Raw genomic sequence first — 19,651 nt, 5'->3', positions numbered from 1 at the left:
AACTTGTAGGAGTCAGTTTCTTTCACCACCTGGGTCCCAGGGATTGATATCAGGCCATCAGACATGGTGACAAGTGCCTTTGCCTGCTGAGGCTGCTCACTGGCACATAAGGGAGAGAGGAAAGGCCAGAGAGGGATGGAGGGAAGAGAAAGGAAGGAGAAGGAGGAAGGAAGGGAAGGGAAGAGAGAAAAGAAGGATAACAGTGAGAGTACAGATAGATGGGTCTTCCAGAGAACCCAGGTTCAATTCCCAGCACCCATCCATGTGGTCCCTTACAACCACCTCTAACTCTAGTTCCTGAGGACCCAACACCATCTTCTGACCTAAGCAGGCATCTGGTGCACAAATGCAGCACAGATATACATATAGGCAAAATACTCTGTACACATAAAAAAAAAAATAAAAGTATTTAACATTTTAAAATTTTTATTATTTTAAAATTATGTGTATATGAGAGTCTGAGTGCAGAAATGGAACTTGGATCTTTTGGGAGTGGAGTCACAGGTACTGTCAGCCATGACACACGTGACGGAAACAGAACTCAAGGCCTCTGGAAGAGCAGTCGTGCTCTAGCCTTCTAAGCCATCGCTCCAGCCCCTTATCTAAACTCCAGATCGGCAACTGTATACACAGTGCAATGGTGACCCGGCCTATCGTCTCAGCACTGGGAAACTGAAGCACAAGTTTTCCAAGGTTGAATCCAGCCTAGATAGAGCAACTTAGCTTTGGAGAAACAACTCCTGACCCCATTAGCCAAACTAGTATTCATATGTTTATGTGTGTATACATAAAAATACATGTACATGTGTGTGTACATATTTGTACTTGCATACGAATGTTCTTATTATCCCAAAATAGTATTAGTATCTTCAGGATTGTCACTAAAACTTTACTGTGTGAAAATGACACCCACTCAGGATTAAGACTACAATGAACATATGGATCTTAGCTCTTCGAGTTTCAGAAACAAGATCAAAAGTTCTATGTAAATACAAAAGTGTGAGGAACTCTCTTTAAAGCCAAGAACTAGATGTAGTAGTACAAGCCTTTAATCCCAGAACTCTGAAGGCAGAGGGAGGTGGTCTCTGTGAGTTCAAAGCTAGCCTGGTCTACATGGTAAGTTCTAGACCAACCAGGGCTGTCTTTAAAAAGAAAAAAAAGGAAAAGGAAGCCAGTTTCCTGCAATAATATTTACTTAAAATCATGTTCATTTATAAATGGAAAGACAGTAAATATATGACAGATTAGAGAAAATGAGGGAAAAAAAGAAACCAAAACTATAGCCCTCTGTTACCTCTTCTTATTAGAAAACAGTTAACACCAAAATAGCTCCTTAATAATATGGTATAGTTTGACATCGTTGTGACTGTGCTAAGATGAGTTTGGGTGAGAAGACTACCAAATTTTACCAAAGATAGTATTTATCTTATCCTGGTTGAAGACAGGTTGCTTACACGTGGTTTACTTTTCATCAGGGTGTCCCATAACGAGCCGCCTCAGCGACTAGAGAGCTAAGACTAGAGATGTGTGCCGCTATGTTTGGTTCTCATAGGATAGGCAGTGCCTGCTACTTAAATAACTAAAGTTATCAAATACCTGTTAACTCGTTACTAAGGACCTTTAGTCACATGGAAGGAAGTACATCCACATGTGAATATGCATTAACAATCTAAAATAAAATTAAAACACAGAATAAATGGTTCCAGGGCTCTCTCCTGGTTCTACAGCAAACATCTCCTAACATTTCGAAGAGATCTGATATCTATTACTCTGAAGGTCAGAGAAGAGGTCATAACCTCAAAGGAAATAAGAATTGGAAGTCCAAACCACACCTGCGTTTTCTCTAGAAAAGTACAACTGGTACCTTTGGTTTGGTGTTGGGAAAATATCTACATAGAAACAGAGCTATCTATGGAATTAATTATTTTAAAATAATGTCCTTGGAATAAAAGCTATGAAAATACATATTTCCAAATGTTCCTTTTGTATTGTACAAAAGGCACATAGGCTCAATCACAAGGTGAGGAGACGTACCACCCCGTAGGCTTGCTGCTGGACCCAGTTCATATAGTCATTCCTTATGTCTATCAGCTCTTGGACTTCATGTATGTAAAACTTGTCGTACTGTATAAGTTGTCCTGTTTTCTCATTTACCTTAAAAGAAAAGAAGAAGTATAATTAACATTAAATTTAGTCTATACTTTCAGTTCTTAAATAGGATAAAAGGCTTTGAAGATTTCTTTAGCTAATTTTCTATTAAAAACAAAACAAAAAAAAATCACTCAATGCCTACTATACATGCAAAATCCTTATCAAGTGTTTTTGGAGACATAAAATATTCTTAGGATGTGATATTTGTACTCGGTAACTCCAAGTCTGAAATAATACCTTTATAACCATAATACACTATAAATTATATAAACCAGAAACTACATGGCTTTTGAGTTGGCAAAGAAGAACTAAACAGTACTAGTAATACTCAATAAATGTTATGCTACTTAACGTCTGCACAAACAAACCTTTAAGTTATTCTTGACTTTCACTTGTTTGTCTATGTGAATACCATAGACATACCACATGTGTAGGGTGCCTTTGGAGGCCAGAAGGTGTCAGAGCTCCTGGAGCTGAAGTAACAAGCATTAGAACACACCCTGACATGGGTGCTGAGACCTGAACTCAGGCCCTTTAGTAGAACAGTAAGTGTTTTGGGGGGATTTCTGTTTATTTGTTTAATTTATTTTTATTTTATGTACACTGGTATTTTACTTGCATGTATATCTGTGTAGATCTGGAGCTACAGACACTTGTGAGCTGCCATGTGGGTGTTGGGAATTGAACCTGGGTCCTGTGAAAGAACAGTCAATGCTCTTAACCACTGTACCATCTCTCCAGCCTGGTTATGTAAGGTGGTGTCAAGATAGGATGTAAAAATAAACAAGGCTGCAGACGTCATGGAGAGAGAACTTCGTATACAAACAAGGAAAGCCAGTCCTTAGTGAAGAGTACCCCTGCAAACAAGCAACCTGGCTTCCTCAGCAACCCTGGGAAAGCGAGGTCTTCTGTCACGTAATGCAACAAGTATTACATAATTTTATCAAGCTCACAGAGGATGGACAAGTAGGATCCTAAAGGCCTCACTGTGGACCTGGAACTTCCACAACACTCACAGCAGTTCTCCAAAAGTGCAAGGAAATGCAAATGAATGGGGAAAAAGAGGGCAGGTGTTCTTTAAAAAACAGAAGTAGGGCCTGTAAAATGGGCTGTGGGGTGAAGAAGCCTGCTGCCAGGCCAGACAATGTTATTTGAGTTTCTGAACCCATGAGGTAAAAGCAGAGAACCAACCCTTATAAGCAGTCTTTGGACTATCCCATGACAGTCCAGGCATCTCTCTACCCAATATAAAAATTTTTTAAATTCCTTTAAAAGAGACCAGAAAAATTATACTGGTAGGCATAAAAGAAGCTCATGTAAGTCATCATCTTGAAGGTAACAATGACAAATTCTTGATCACAGATAATAAAACAACTACTTAAAAAACATTGTAGATCGCCAGGAGGTGGTGGCGCATGCCTTTAATCCCAGCACTGGAACTCAAAACTGGAGGCCAGCCCGGTGTATAGAGCAGCCTGCCTGGTGTATAGAGCAAGTTCTAAGACAGCCAACACTACAAAGAGAAACCATGCCTCAAAAGATAAAAGCAAAAAATAGAATTATTAAAAATAATCATTTACCAAAGTCATGGAGTAAACATTCAATATTTGGGGCTGGAGAGACGGTTCACCGGTTAAGAACACTGGCTGCTCTCTCAGAGGTCTGGAGTTCGATTCCCAGCAACCACATGGTGGTTCACAACCATCTATAATGTGATCTGATGCCTTCTTCTGGTGTGTATGTATACATGCAGATACAACATTCATATACATTAAATAAATAAATAAATTCAATACTTAAAATTTTCACCTAAATTCTCTATCAAGAAAGCACTGAAAAATGAAACATTTAAACTATATACAATTAAAAATAGGAAATATTGAAAATTTAAAGATTTATTTTATTATTTTATGTGCATGAGTATTTGCCTACAAGTGTGTCTGGACCATGTGCTTGTCTGGTGCCCATGAAAGGCGAGAAGAGGGTGCTGGATCCCCTGGAAATGGAGTGGCAAATGATTTGAGAACCACCAGATGAATGCTGAAAATTGAACCTAGCTCTTTTCAAGAGCAACAAGTGCTTTTAACCACCAAGCTACTTCTTTAAATGCCTAGAAAGAGAAAGACCCCTTTTCAAAGGATGTATAAGACCTATAAAACTATAAAACAGTAGAGAAAACATAAAGAAAACCTGATTTTAAAAAGACAACTCTGATCATAAACTGCAAAGGAAAATAACAAGACCTGACAAACAAATATAAACAAATTTTAATTGGGATTCTGTTTTAAACAGTGATACAAAGTACACCCTGATATAACTGAGGCAACCTAAATATGCACAGACATTGTAGAATTATAAATTATATTGTAATTCATTTCCTTATTAGAAATGATTGCATTGTTCTCTAGATAAACAAACTGAAATATTAGAGTGCCCTCTGCATGGAGGCAGAGGGGCACAGGGTTGAGCATTCACTGCTCCTACAGAGGACCTGGGTTCTGAGCACAGTACCCACATGAAGTCTAACAGCCATACAAGCTGCAGTTCTAGGAGAGCCAAATGCTCTCTTCTGGTCTCACTGGGCACCAGGCATCTATGCATGTGTCTATGCATAGGACATGCAGGGAGGACAGCTGTAAGCCTAAAAATTAAAAGGAACGACACATGTAGTATAGTCTCAAAATGTTTCATAGAAATGTACACACACTAGATAAAGAACAGACACAACAGGTTAACAGCTGATGTATCTAAGAAGGGGAATATAGGTATTCATCATATTTGTCTTACAGTGTTTCAGTATGTATGAAATCAGTTAAAATAAAAACTGAAGAGGGAAGAGGCCAGGCATATAGCACAGTAGTAGAGACCTCCTTAGCATGCAGAAGATTCTGGGCTCAATTACACACCCATTATATTACACACACACACACACACACAAAGTATAAAGATTAAAAAAATAGGCTGAGCGGTGGTGGCACACACCTTTAATCCCAGCACTTGGGAGGCAGAGGCAGGAGGATTTCTGAGTTTGAGGCCAGCCTGGTCTACAGAGTGAGTTCCAGGACAGCCAGGACTACACAGAGAAATCCTGTCTGGGGGTGAGGAGAGATGAAAACCCAGGGGGATATTAGTTTGAGGAAGGCAACTCTAGACTTGTAGGCAAAGAAAACAGCAGGAATTAAAGGAGACAAAATCCACATATCCTAGCTGGTCTAACAAAAATGAAAAACATATAAACCAAAACTGGATAAAAGATCCAAAACTGGATAAAAGATACAGCTCAGAGAAAGTTGGGTTAGGCTGTCTAAGTGAGCAGACCCCAGAGGAAACTACCCACTCTAGGTTAGAGTAAGTGCTTACTAGTTTAGAAGGTTTTGGACTGTTTTGTTGCAGAATTCCATGACAAGAACTGACTAAGGAGAAAATAATGTTTTGGAGCCAACGGGTTATAAAATCAGTGACATTCTGAGAATTATTCTGTTGGCTCAGAAAGATAGAGAGGCTAGTGGTAGGAAACTGAAGTAGAGTATATCTCTAGGATTCAAGATGTCCTGATAAGGCATGCAGGGGCTACAGCAGCTGATGAATAAAACGGTTTTGTTCTTTTTTCCAATGCTTCGGACTGGGTAACAACAACAACAACATGCCAATAGTAACACCAACGAGTCAGACATCCTTGGTAAGGTGGGAAGTTGAGGAGGATGAAAAGGCTGATGTCAGGTTTTTTAAAATGGAGATCCCAGCACTCAGGAGGCAGTGGCATGTGGACGGCTATTCATTCTAGTGTCTTACACACTTACAAGTGGAGGCTAATATGGGCTACAAGTAAAAAAAAAAAGAAAAAAAAAAATATATATATATATATTTTATCCAGCAAAAAAGTTAAAGCACTGGAAAGACTGTGATGCGATTGAAAATTGTTTTCTTTAACAACGATACTAAAGCAGTAGTGATAAAGTTAATTTACCATACATATTAAACAAACTAACTTCCTAAGGGAAACAACAAAAGTAACTTGATCAAACACAGCTCCCTCTTTCAACAGTGAGTAAATCGACGTTAAAACCTTTTGTTGAGCTGGGCATGATGGCACTTTTAATCCCAACATTCAAGAGAGAGGCAGGCAGATCTCTAACTCCAGCTCTACCAGGGCTCAATAGTGAGACTCAGAACAAAACAAAAGACCCCAACAAATAACCCTGTTCTTGGGAAACCAGACGCTCAAATGATGAGGCCTATTGAAAAACAAGTATGATACTCGTTTCTCTAATTAAAGATTGAATCTTTAATTAGAACCATCTTTGTCTGTTGCATCCTTAGAAGGAGGCAGTGTAATGAACAGCTGTTGTTAATTTTTGATGTGTGAAATCTGTGAAAATATACTCTTAAAATTATGAATTTTATCTTATAATTCTTAGAGTTTACATTTTCACAGATTTCAAAGTTTTGCTTTAAAGGAAAATAAGAATGAACACTACATACCTCTTTCTCAAAGAAAAAGATCAATAGCATATTGATCTAAAAGGTAAGGTGAAATTTTAACTGAGTTGTAGACTTTTACGTTAAAACCAACTAAAACTATGTTCCAATTATAGCTATCATTAAACCTTATACTACTTGTAAGACACATATTTCAATAGTCTCATAAAAAGTAATGTTTTTATTTTCAAAGTTGTTTTTAATCCCTTTATTTTACTAAGTAAAAACATGTGAGCTCTTTTCCTGCTTTTATGGGGTAGGTGTGGGGAGGAAGACAAGGTCTGCTGATATAGCCTGGCTGCCTTGAAACTAGCTACCCAGACCAGGCTGGCCTCACGATATCTGCCCATATCTGTTTCTGGAGTGCTGGGGTTACAGCTGTGTGGCATCAGACCGAGGGCACTTTTCCTAATGCTCTCATTTGGAAAAAAACAAAACCAGAGGGAAGCTGTTATTATCAACTTTCAAACAGAATTACTTAAAAAACAGAAACATAAAGTATGAAATATTACCTATCCCATTATAGAAGATGTGTGTCCTTGCGCCCTACAATCTTTAATACTAATATTAGCTACACTCTTTACTAAAAAAGAAAACACACACAATATCACATATGCACCCAAAAACTTCACAATGACCTTTTCTCAAACAGTCGTATTTATAACAAAAAATAATAAGGTCTGTGTGTGTAACCGAGGATGGTCTTCAACTCACAATCTGATCTTAGCTACCCCAGTAGCTGGCATTAGACCAAGCTCACAACATTTTTCTCTCTTTCCTTTCCTTTCCTTTCCTTTTATTTTTATTTATTTATTTATTTTTTTATTTTGGTTTTTCGAGACAGGGTTTCTCTGTATAGCCTTGGCTGTCCTGGAACTCACTCTGTAGACCAGGCTGGCCTCGAACTCAGAAATCCGCCTGCCTCTGCCTCCCAAGTGCTGGGATTAAAGGCCTGTGAACCATGACTGGCTCATAAGAGTAATTCAAAACAACTGCACATAAACTTGCAAACGCGCTCACATAGACACACCCCCTATCTTTCTATATGGTATGTACATTTACACGCCATCTTACAATGTAGCTGACTGTTCTCTAAGAGGCCTTCTTTAATCCCTCCATGAGGACATTATATTGTTCTTTATCTAACATTTATGTTAGTATAAATTTTCACTTATTTGTACAGACATAATCTTTCTAGATGACCACCTAAAGAAGGGGGAAATCATATAACTTCCTTATCACTAAATCTCTAGAACCTAAATATAATAACAAGCATACAGTAGACAAATATTTACAAAGAAAAATGGAAATCATATAACGTTCAAAAAATCTGCATATAATTTTTTACTAAAAATGTTCAAAATAAAATGTATAAATTCTGATTACAATGTTTTTATTTCATATTATAATTCAGTATTTGGTTAAGGGGTAATCATGGTGAATAAGTCTATGTTCTATCCATTCAGTTTGAAGGTTCCTTGCCCTGACCTCAAATGTTTGAAAACCAGTATAATACACACAGCCACTAGTAGCTAGACATACCAAGTAAGCCTGTTCCTTTTAGCACACCAGTACTGCTACAATGTACTATGTACGACTTCAAAAATAACCCAATTACTACCCAGTGAACTTACTTTTCTGATTATAGACCCATTCCTGACAGCAGGCATCAAAGGTATTTTCCATGATGCCATTTAGAGCATTGAAAATATTTTCCATTTAGAAAGTTTTCCAAAGGACATGACATATGGGAGGAACAAGCACATCCTGCAATGAACAGTGAACACAAAATATAGTTTTCTTGCTCTAGGTTTCCCTGTTCCTAGGTTAGGTCAAGAAGTAAACTGAGGAAACCTCCCCTAATTGTTAATCGCTGAGAAGAAAGTAAGAATGAGTGCACAGCTATCACACATAGCATCTTTAATTTTTTTTTTTTTAAATTTACTTGTGTGCATGTGCATGTGTGTGAGGGTGGGTGGGTACGTGGGTGTGTGTGCCCATGCACACTCATCAAGTACACATGCCTGCCATAAGCATGCACATGGAGGTCAGAGGAAAACCCCTGCAAAACGAAAAAAACAGGAAATCCATTCCACTGTCATTCTGCTTTCAAATATAACAACTTCAAATAAGAACCTATTTTCTGTCTAACCCAATAAATTAGTGTTTTTCCCCATTCAAATAGTCTAATTATGAAATCTCTGCCTTCAGAATGTATAACAACTTATAAACTACATAACTTAGGAGCAAGACAGCTTAGCACATAAAGGCACTTGTCATCAAGCCAGACAGCCAGTGTTCAATACATGGTAGAACACACGCATTCAACACATACATACAAAAATAGTATTTAAAAGTTATATAATTTAGCCAGCAGTGGTAGCACATGCCTTTAATCCCAGCACTTAGGAGGCAGAGGCAAGTGGATCTCTGGTGAGTTTGAGGCCAGCCTGATCTACAGAGAGAGTTATAGGACAGCCAGAGCTATACAGAGAAATTTTGTCTTTATAAGCCATAAATGAATGAATGAATAAATAAATAAATAAATGTATGTTATGTGATTGAAACAATATACCAATCTTGAGAAACTATCATGGTGATATTTTATTGGTAACTACTCATTTGCATATGATAAAGAAAGCCCTTATTCAAAATCACACTGACAGGAAATATCGTAAGAGATTTAAGTGTGTTCTTTTCATTTCTAGTCCAAGCACAGTACTGATATGGACAAGAGACATAGTTCAATGATTAAAGAAGCCCTGAGCCCAATCCTTAGTAACACTAACAAACACACACACACACACACACAAACACACACACAAATAAATAAATAACATATGAAACCCAACATAGTGGACATAGTGCACTTTACAGAATTTTAAGTTTCCATATCTAAAGGCATTAAAAGAAAGCCCACTCTAAAGCTGTGTGTGTACACACTGTATAGGTTCCCACAGAGGCTTGGGTTGTTAGAATCCCTTGGACCTGGAGTTGTAGGAGGTTGTGAGCCACTTGATGTGTGGGTTCTCCAGCCCCCAACTACATGTTAACATACATACTTACTAATGTGAAAGAAAAACAGCAGGGGCTTGGGAAGCAGATCCAAGCTCTCTTACTATGGTCAATGCTGAGTTGCTTTTGTGTTTTTTGTTTGTTTGTTTGTTTGATTGATTGATTGATTGATTTTGTTTTTCTAGACAAGGTTTCTCTGTGTAACTCTGGCTGTCCTGGAACTCAATGTGTAGACCAGGTTGGCCTCAAACTCAGATTCACCTGTCTTGAGTCCTGAGTGCTGGGATTAAAGCATGTACCAACACCACTACCACTGGCAAAGTAACTTTTTTTGTTGTTGTTGGTTTTGGGGGGTGTGGGAAAGGGTCAGTTTCTATATTTACAAAAATGGAAAATACCAACTCTGAAAGTATATTTTAAGAAAAATCTTTTGTAAAATTAATACTATATACACAGTGCTCACGTATTATATATAGACATTTCTAATACTGTTGGCAAACAATAGATGTTAAAAGACATCACCACCATCTCAACCTTGAACTAACAAGAAGGCAAATCCTAGCACTTGGCACAGCTCCATCTAAAAGGTCTCTGTAGCCAAGCTTGGTAGAGACTGACTGCAACCCCAGGATCCAGGAGGCTGAAGCAGGAGGATTGTGATCTTTAAGGCCTGCCGGGCCTATATAACACAAAACCCTATCCCCAGAACCTAAGTGTTAGACTATAACATGTGCAGTTCAATCCACAGACCCAGAGAAAAAGGGGGCAAAAGACACAAAAAAACCAAAATCTTTGAGGAGCATATATTCTGTTTTATAAACTCTAGTATTACCTAATTCTAAATCTTTAATCTTAAAAGATGAAAAAGGAATCTTAATAGAGCTCCCAGTAGAGACCGAGGTTTCTGAGCTGGCAAGTCAGTTATTCAGTCTTAGCTAGGATTCTGAAAGTCCTTCTTCCCGCCCCTTTCTTTGAGACAGGGTTATTCTCTGTAGTTCACAACAGCCTGGCACTTTGGTGATCCTCCCACTCCAGATTCCAGATTGCTGGAACTACAGGCATCCCTTTCTCCGGAGAGAACAGACAGGGCTAAAGAGAAGCAGTGTTCTTTAAGAGGATAAGCAGTCAAGGAGTCAAAAGTGGGACTGTGTAGAAGTAAGGTCCAGCTGAAGAAGGATGGCTATAAAATAGTAGGGAAAAGTTCATCCGAGAAACAAAAAGCAAATCAATTAATCACTTGAATCCTAGGCAAAAGTATATGGAAAGGCAGAGAGAAAGAGACCCCTGCTATAACATCAGAAGATCTTCACAACTGCAGTATGGTACGCCCAGGCCCTGATATGTTGCAAGAAAGTCTTGTTCTGGGGAATGACCTGTTTCTTGGAAAGAAATTGCTTCATCTCTTTAATCATAAAATGAGAAGAGAAATTAACTGCCCAAGAATCTTGGACGTACTAAATACAAAAGGAAAACAATTCAGGAAGTTAAGTAGTGGAGAAAAAGACCCAGGAGCTTCACTAAAAAAAGTAAAGTAAATGGTCCCCGGGGCGTCTTAGTCCAGAAGATCTACTTCCTTTACTCCCTTCAGTGCTTACTTTGGCAACCATCTGAAAGTGTAAAAAGTCGTTATGGAAAGACTGCATTCACATGGGGTCTTCAGTCTATTATGGACTATGAACACATGCTTCTCCCTTAGGTCATGTCTCATTTAAGTAGCAACTCACGAATACCAAATGGCACAACAGAGATATACCTACCAACTGTCAGGGATGACTCAAATCCATCTTTAATCAGACAGCTGAGATTCTATTTCTTCATGTAACTTTGCACTTCTACAGTGTAAAGTGTACTATTTCTTACACTGGGAAAAAGGGCAGGAAAGAACAATAGGCAAATTAATGAATTATATATAGTTTCATTTTCAAATTAGTCATTTGTTTCAAATGAAACATTCTACTTTGATTGAGGCCATTAGTACCTGATACCAAAAGAATAGAAGTTTAAATGTTCATAATTACAAGGGCCCAGTCACTTTTATATGATAACCACTTATAACTAAAAATAATGTATCATTAAATTAACACATTAGGTTCTTTACAAGAAAATATAAGAATTCTAATTCATTAATATGCTATTGTTCTGCCCAATTGTAGGCTACAGATGCCTAACAAAGACAACTAAATCCAAAGCTACCAAGTATAGATATATTGATTCTTGCAAAGAAATGAGAAACTTCCACAATTCTTTACTATATATTTTATGCCATTCTAGTATTAATGTTAAAATGAACATTATCGATGTGTTAGTAGGATGGGGAGAGAAAGAAATAAAGGACTAACGGACATACCCTATGTAATATTTCTAAAACCTTTAATGCGGTATGAAGAAAACTGTTGAAAATTCTTCTTTCAGAAGGGGGAATGCCGATCTTGTAGAGTTTCAAAAGATGGACCACAACTTCCTTAAAAAGTCCTACTATCTTGAGGAATAGTGGAGGTTCAAGTACTGACCACCAGTTTTCTGTTATTAAAGGGTGAACATGCAAATAAAATGATAAAAAAAAATCAGAATTAAAAAAAACATACTAACTTTTCTTCTAGAGCAGTGTTTTTTTAACCCTTTGACCACTTCAGGAAGATGACATAGCAATACTTTATATAACATCTCTAGGGCTTATAGATAACTTTCCTCACTACCAAGATAAAGGATATTGTTCTTAAAAATCTTTCAAGTAAAAACACCATATGAAAGGCCTATGAAATTCACATTCTTGGTATCATTAATTATATTCAAATTTATAAATTATAGTTAAAATCATCACTACACTTAATATAAAAGCCAGTTATTAAGCTGTTTTAGCAATCAGATTTTTCAACAAAATATACCTTAAAATCGTACTGTTCAAATATTTAAAAATCTAGGTTTTATTTTTCAACTTTATATATAAAACTGAAATATTGTGAAGTAATATATTTACAGATCTGAAGAACTCTGGGAATCAAAAATAGAAAGCTGATGTAGCTGTAACCTGTACTGTCTTATTCCTGTTTTTTATTTATAGTTACTAACTACAGCTACCAGAGTCAATGAAACCATCTACACCAGGAGCAGCATGTGGCTTTATTCTTCCGTACTGGCTCACTCCTTCAGTCCCAGCGTCCTATCCCTCACTTACTGCTTTTTTTCACTCACTCTCATCCTTGAAGTTCTTGTGTGATTTTATTACTTCAATATATTTCAGTTCCATGTACCTAACACACACTCTGAGAAAGCAACACACTGGACTGACCATAGCAAGCCAAGTATAAAGGCCAGGAGTTAGAGATGAGTCCACACGATTAGAAGGACTAAGGTAAACGAAGTTAGCTCAAAACCCAGAGCAATAGAGACTGAACTGTGAATTCAGGAATCTTGTGAATAAGCAGAGATCCAAATCAAACAAAAGGCAATTAATTAGAAGGGAAGGAACTAAAAGGAAGGAGGTTGATACTGGGCTCAAGGATGATTGAAACCAATGTGGTTCAGTTTCAATGGCTCATCTTAGTTCTTTAACAGCTAAATCACTTAAGGCAATGAGGGAGAAAAATATGGGTAAGTAAGTTTTCAATTTTTTCTCAATACTATCTCTGTGTTATATTGGATTAAAACTGTATTTAACATGATTTGCCTTCAGCAACTCTTGACAATTAGAATCAAATACCCAATAAAAGAGAAAACTCTTTTCCATCAAGAACAGTATCAAATAAGCAAGGCAGAAACATTTCAAACAGAAGAGAGAGAGAGAGAGAGAGAGAGAGAGAGAGAGAGAGAGAGAGAGAGAGAGCTCATTAAATAACACTTTTATTTAAAGAGAAAACTTTTCAGAAGAAAACTACTAAAATTCTTACCCAGTACTCTGAGTGGTGCCTTTTCTAGGTTCACCAGAGCTGTACCAAAGGGGATTGCTATTGTTGTGAAATTGTTGCAGTCACTCATCAGGGGACACTCTGGCAGGGTAAGGTAAAACCTCAGAGCTTCAACGTCAGGTAAGGAACTAGTCAGTTTAGGGATTAGATTCTTTTCCAAACTAGCTGCCACCTATATTTTGACAAAAAGCAAAACCTACTTCATTTAAAATGAATGTACTTCGCAGAGAGATGCGCGCGCACATGCGCACGCACACACTCACACACACTCTCGTACATATGCATGCATAAAAGAGAAAAAAAAAGAAATCAAGAACTACAACAAACATGAAATGACGAGTGCAATAAAAACTATTGTCTAAGCATTGTGAAGAAATTTCAAAAAAACTTTATTACAATATCCATTTAAACTCTATAACAGTGACTAATATAGCTATTAACAGACTTACCCAAATCAGGGAAGTATTTAGAGTCTGCTACAAACATCTGAAAAGATTTATGCCTCTTTAATATCTAAACTACAGATGCTTTAAAATAAAACTTTTACTTTTATTTGGTTTTGTTGTTTTTGAGACAGTGTTTTCCTGTGTAGTCCTGGCTGTCCTGGAGCTTACTCGATAGCCCAGGCTGGCCTTGAACTCAGAGAGATCCATCTGCTTCTACCTCCTGAGTACTGGCATTAAAGGCGTGTGCCATCATAACTGGCACTAAATTTTTTTATGAGGTATAAAGTAAAATTTTTCATGAGGTATAAAGTAAGTCCATGAAACACAAGTTTAATTAGGTTGTAAACATAACACATCCTGTAAAAATCTAGCAGCTAAATAGTAAATATATAATCATTTAAAAACAAACCTGCTGAGATATCTGAGGATGATCAGGTTGTATAAGTTTGTGGAATAAGAGTCGAGCAGCATTCATATCAACCCCTGAAAATCTGGTACCTGTTCTATAGTGATCATCATTGCTAAAAAAGAAAAAAAGAGGGAGAGTCACATTCTTCAGTGTTATAGCTACTCAGTAGTTGTCCAGGCTCCAGTGAGTAAACCCCCATGTCTGCTCATACAAGTAACTTAATAAACTCAGTTGGCATCACACAGACACAAAAGGACATGAAAGTAGAGAGGCTGAGTGAGGAGGAGGTACAAGAGGGCAATGAGGGGTTGTCTCATCAAAGCACACTGTACAGATGTACCAACTCGCCAACTGTTACAAGTCTATAGTAATTAGTCAGTTCTCTAATACACCACTCAATTCATCTGAAAGGTTCAGTCAATCAAGGAATTGCCACTTACCTAACAGCCAAAAAACTTCCATTTAGGCAACCAGATGAAGAAAATGTTCCATCTATCTCACTAAAAATAAAATAAATGAGACATATAACTTTTTGCCTTTGGTTTTTAATAAAAATTTAAACGACAATTTAGACCTGGATATGGTGGCACATGAGCAGAATCTGATCATTTGATAAGCCAAAACAGGACAATGTACAGCTTGAGGTCAGCCTAGGCTACACAGTTATGACTATGCTATTAAAAAAAAAAAATGGGGCCAGAGATGACTGTATGACTGCTTGCTCTTAAGCAGGACTCAAACTCAATCCCCTATAACCTATGAGTGGCAGTGTGAGCTTATAATACCAGAGCTGGGGAAGCAGAGACAAGAAGATCCCCAAGGCCCACCAGCCTTGGAGTCTAGCAATCTCCAGGTTTAGTAAAGAACCTAGTCTTAAAAATTAAATAAACAATAATTAAAAATAAATATAATAAGTATAGTAAACACAATTAAAAAATTAAATATAATACAATACTAGAGAAAGGTATTAACTGTCTGACTTAAGCTTAAATGTATTCACCTTCAGCAGCCACCAAGTCGGCTCAGTTGGTAAAGTCTGGAGCACGAGCATAAAGAAATGACCTTGGATTCCCAAGTACCCACAAAAAAAGCTGGGTGTGGGATGTACATGTAACTTCAGTGGTGGTGGTGGGGGAGCTGAAGACAAGGGAATCCCAGAGCTGCGAGCCCAAGATCATCTCTCAAAAACTAAAGTGCTGAGCGATGGAACATTCAGCTTAGACCCACCATTTTCACATGTACACAGAACAAGTAAATGCACATCTACAGGTGTATGTGCACACACCCAAAAGTCTCTCCACCACAAAAGGAAAAGTCAAGGAAATTAAGAACAAACAAACATCCATCCATCCATCCATCCATCCATCCATCCATCCGACAAAGTCTCACTCTGTAGCCTTCCCTAGCCTAGAATTTGCTATGCAGACAGAGTTGGCCCTGAACTTATCAAGAACCACCTGGCTCTGACTCCTAAGTGCTGGGATTAAAGGCATGCACCACCAAACCAGGCCCCATCTTCAAATAATCTTTATATAAGTAGAAGAGAATTAACTTTTCCAAGTTGTCTTCTGACAGCCACATGTGTACAACAGCATGTGTGCACCTACATACATACATGCAATACATATATAAATTTTTAAAAAGCATTAAGACTACAAAGGAACACAGTTTAAAGAGAATCTGGACATCGCTGCTTCACACTGTGTCGTGTCATCAGTCAGTTTTACCTGTCTGAACAAAGCGGAGCTTTTCAATAAGATCTTAAAAACATAGAAACTCCAAGTACTTAAATTTTTATATATAAGCCACCAAGAAAATGACAGTCAATGAAATATTTAAATGGAAATTCTTCACAAGGCTGTGTGTGTATGAGTAGAATGTTTCCCATACTTGGCTATCTCCACAGGGAACCTTCCAGAGGGGTAGCTGAGCCATTTCTGAATCAGAGCTTCATTCACTGTCCAGATCTGCTTTGAAGGGTCAGGGCATCTAAAGTCATCTGGAGGTCCACAGCTCTAAACGTTAACATTACAGAGATCAGTCAGAGGAAACGACGGTACTTACAACACAAAGCTAAAAAACAGCATTATTTATCATCTATTTGTTTTTGTTAAAGACAGAAGTCAATTTCTCCTAAATACCAGAAACAAAAACTTATCAGATAGCTTTGGGGACAAAATTATTTTGTAGATTTGAGCAGGAAAAAAAATTTAGACAATTAACTTATAACACATAAAAAAGGGAGATAAATTTCTAAAATTACTCCAACTTATTTGAAGCTAACTAATTATTTATATGATTATATTAGTACCTGAGGGCTAGAGTAATGTGAAAAGCTTTGATCTCCACCTGAGAAAATTCTTTTGACACAGAAATAGTCTTCAGAACCTACAATAAAAATAATATGTAAAACATTAGATTCTAAGATTCATATTCCATTTTCTAGAATATCAAATTTGCCATAGGGTTTGTCTGGATAATCTAATCAGGCTCCCTTCCCTTCATTCCAGGACTCTGTGACAAGAAATAGGTAGAATAAAGAACCTGATTCCTCAGGATGAGCCTGAGCAAATGGTGAACAGGAAACGGTTCCACAAGCCTAAGCCCCATCAGACAAGTTTGCAAGCCTTTGCTCTCCCACAGAAGCTTGAGGCTGAGGGCTCTGTAATGTTAACGTTTAGAGCTGTGGACCTCCAGATGACTTTAGCTGCCCTGACCCTTCAAAGCAGACCTGACAGTGAATGAAGCTAATTCAGAAATGGCTCAGGTACCCCTCTGGAAGGTTCCTTGTGGAGAGAGCCAAATATGAGAAACATTCTAACCCACACACAATACTGTTTTCTAATCTGTATCTCATATTTTGGTTTAAACATAGTATAAAAATAATTACTATTATAAAAGATAAAAGAAAATAAATATAAAATGGGCACACCTTCAATCCCAGCATTTGATAGGCAGAAAGAGAACTGCAGAGTCTGAGGCCAGCCTGGGTTACACATCAAGACTGACTACACCTCAAACCCAACAGCAAACAGAAAAATTCATTTTTAAAAAGAACATGGAAGAATTCAAATAATTGAGTAAATACTTTATAACACGTAGCCCTGGCTGTCTTGGAACTGGCTTCGTAGACCAGGCTGGCCTCAACTCTCAAGAGATTCACCTGCCTCTGGCTCTCATTTATACTGTCTGGCCTCCACTGTATACTGGTGTATGCAAGCATGCTTGGCTTGACTTTTTGGCTTTTAAACCTTGGTATTATTATTACCTGTGGCTGCTACAAAAATATGAACTTTTTCAAAGAAAGAAAAATTGTCTTAATTCCCTTGATTACTCCCTTACAACTAAGAAAAACGTTTTTTAAAAAAAAAAACTCAGTAAATAATCAGATATGTAATAGTAAAATACAATTTTAATATTTACAGTTTTGTTGTTGTCATTTTCTTTCTTTTTTTTTTTTGGTTTTTCAAGACAGAGTTTCTCTGTGTAGCCCTAGCTGTCATGGAACTCAATCTGTACTCAGAGATCCATCTGTCTGCCTCTGCTTCCTGAGTTCAGAGACTAAAGGTGTGAGCCACCACCACTGACTTAAATATTTAGTTTGAATTTTTGTGTGCATCTGTGTGTGTCCCCCATGTGTGTAGTGTGTGGTGCTTCTGTGAAGAGGAGAAGGCCATCAGGCTTCTTGAAGCTGGAGTACAGCAGCAGACATGGGTGCTGAGGACTGAACCTGGGTCCTCTAGCAAAGCATCAAGTGCTCTCAGCTGCTGAGGCAGGACAGTACACTGGTCTCTGTAACCGCAGTAAAATAAGTTTCATCTGGCTTAGACCACGATGATTTAAGAGTTCAGAAAAGGTTTTCTTTTCAAAAATCACAAGATGTACCTCAGTAGTAGATCCTTTCTCACCCTGCTCAGCCAGCTTTCTCATGGAACCCAAGACCATCAGCCCAGGGATGGCAACACCCACCATGGGCTGGGCCCTCCCACCACTGAACACTAATTAAGAAAATGGCCTTAAGGACTTGTATCTCACAGAGGCTCTTCCCTCTTCGATGGCTCTAGCTTGTGCCAAGGCGACACAAAACTATCCAGAATGCTTGCTTACATGGCTACACAATTTTAGTTTTGCAAACTGAAAAGAGGTCCAGAAAGTGGCTAAAAACAATGTGATTACACAACTACTTAATTTAAAACAATTCAACTAGGAAATCTTGTTTTATGTACTGACATCAGTTCAAATCACCCATTTCACTGGTGTCCTAGTTTCTGAATGACCCACCCACAAAAACATTTTTATGATTTTATCCAAAATTTCTCTGCACATAGAGATGTAGATATATACAACATAAACACATGCACTTGGGGTCTTACCATAAGCCCAGGCTGGATAAACTCAATGTGCCTCCTGTTAGCACCATACTTGTAATTTGTTACTTTACTAACAAAGCATCTCACAGTTCTTGTAAACAAAGAAGACCAACATTTTAATAAGAACTGTAATATATGTAGCACATGTGAAATACAGTAGCACTTACCAATATCTTGTGGACATTGTCCATTATAAGAAAACCAATTTCCTTTTACAGTGAAAGGGCTTTTTCTGTTGCTTGTTGAACCAGTTCCCAACTGCCCGTTACCACCAAGACCGAAGGAGTAAATTCGTCCTGAAGAAGGAACAAATGCAGAGGTATGCTGCCTAGAATAAAATGATAGAAAACTTCTGACTTAAGGTTAAATTCCAAAGAATTTAACTACAAATTAACCAACACTATCCTCTCAAAAATAAACCAAAGCTGGGAAGATGGCTCAGGGATATGAGTGTTTGCTCCACAAGAACAGAAAACTAATGATCAGAGTACCCAGCATCAAGTAAACAGCCAGGTGTGAATGGCTGTGCACTGTAAGCCCTGCATGAGGAACAGGGACATACAGCCTGACCCTGAGAGCTTACGCAACAGCCAGTTTTGCTGAAATGGTGAACTTCCAACCCACTGAGGGTCCCTGTTTCAGGGCAATGCAGCACTGAGTGACAGAGAGAAGGTTACCTACTGTTCTGTTCTGGCCTCGGAATATGCACCCCAAACACACAGTTAATAAAAATCACAAATCATCTCAACAGGTCCATGAAGAACAACTAGGAATGGGGTTGGTATATACCTCAATGACAGAGTGTTTGCCTATCACAGATAAGACCCTGGAACCAATCACTAACACTGAAAACAAAACAAAAAATAAAACTAGGAA

At 37.9% G+C, this 19,651-nt stretch overlaps 1 protein-coding gene across 3 annotated transcripts in view; it reads right to left on the bottom strand.

Annotated features, from left to right (window-relative positions):
• Positions 1 to 19,651, bottom strand: part of Herc4 (HECT and RLD domain containing E3 ubiquitin protein ligase 4) — a 64,396-nt gene that overhangs the window by 14,991 nt on the left and 29,754 nt on the right. For 2 of the 3 annotated variants that reach the window (XM_034524110.2, XM_034524111.2), the window contains exons 9-16: positions 18,943 to 19,103; positions 16,717 to 16,793; positions 16,296 to 16,420; positions 14,846 to 14,905; positions 14,406 to 14,517; positions 13,533 to 13,722; positions 11,993 to 12,165; positions 2,035 to 2,154 (exon numbers count right to left, since the gene is read on the bottom strand). In XM_034524110.2, the coding sequence (XP_034380001.1) occupies positions 2,035 to 2,154; positions 11,993 to 12,165; positions 13,533 to 13,722; positions 14,406 to 14,517; positions 14,846 to 14,905; positions 16,296 to 16,420; positions 16,717 to 16,793; positions 18,943 to 19,103 (1,018 nt within the window). Of the gene's footprint in view, positions 1 to 2,034; positions 2,155 to 11,402; positions 11,507 to 11,992; positions 12,166 to 13,532; positions 13,723 to 14,405; positions 14,518 to 14,845; positions 14,906 to 16,295; positions 16,421 to 16,716; positions 16,794 to 18,942; positions 19,104 to 19,651 lie in introns of all 3 variants that reach the window. The other variant, XR_013105454.1, reaches the window with a different exon arrangement.

The sequence above is a fragment of the Arvicanthis niloticus genome, chromosome 20, assembly GCF_011762505.2.
Source record: "Arvicanthis niloticus isolate mArvNil1 chromosome 20, mArvNil1.pat.X, whole genome shotgun sequence".
In the NCBI taxonomy this organism is placed as follows: Eukaryota; Metazoa; Chordata; class Mammalia; order Rodentia; family Muridae; genus Arvicanthis; species Arvicanthis niloticus.
Note: the sequence above shows the minus strand (reverse complement) of the source record. Positions and strands in the feature narration are given on the sequence as shown.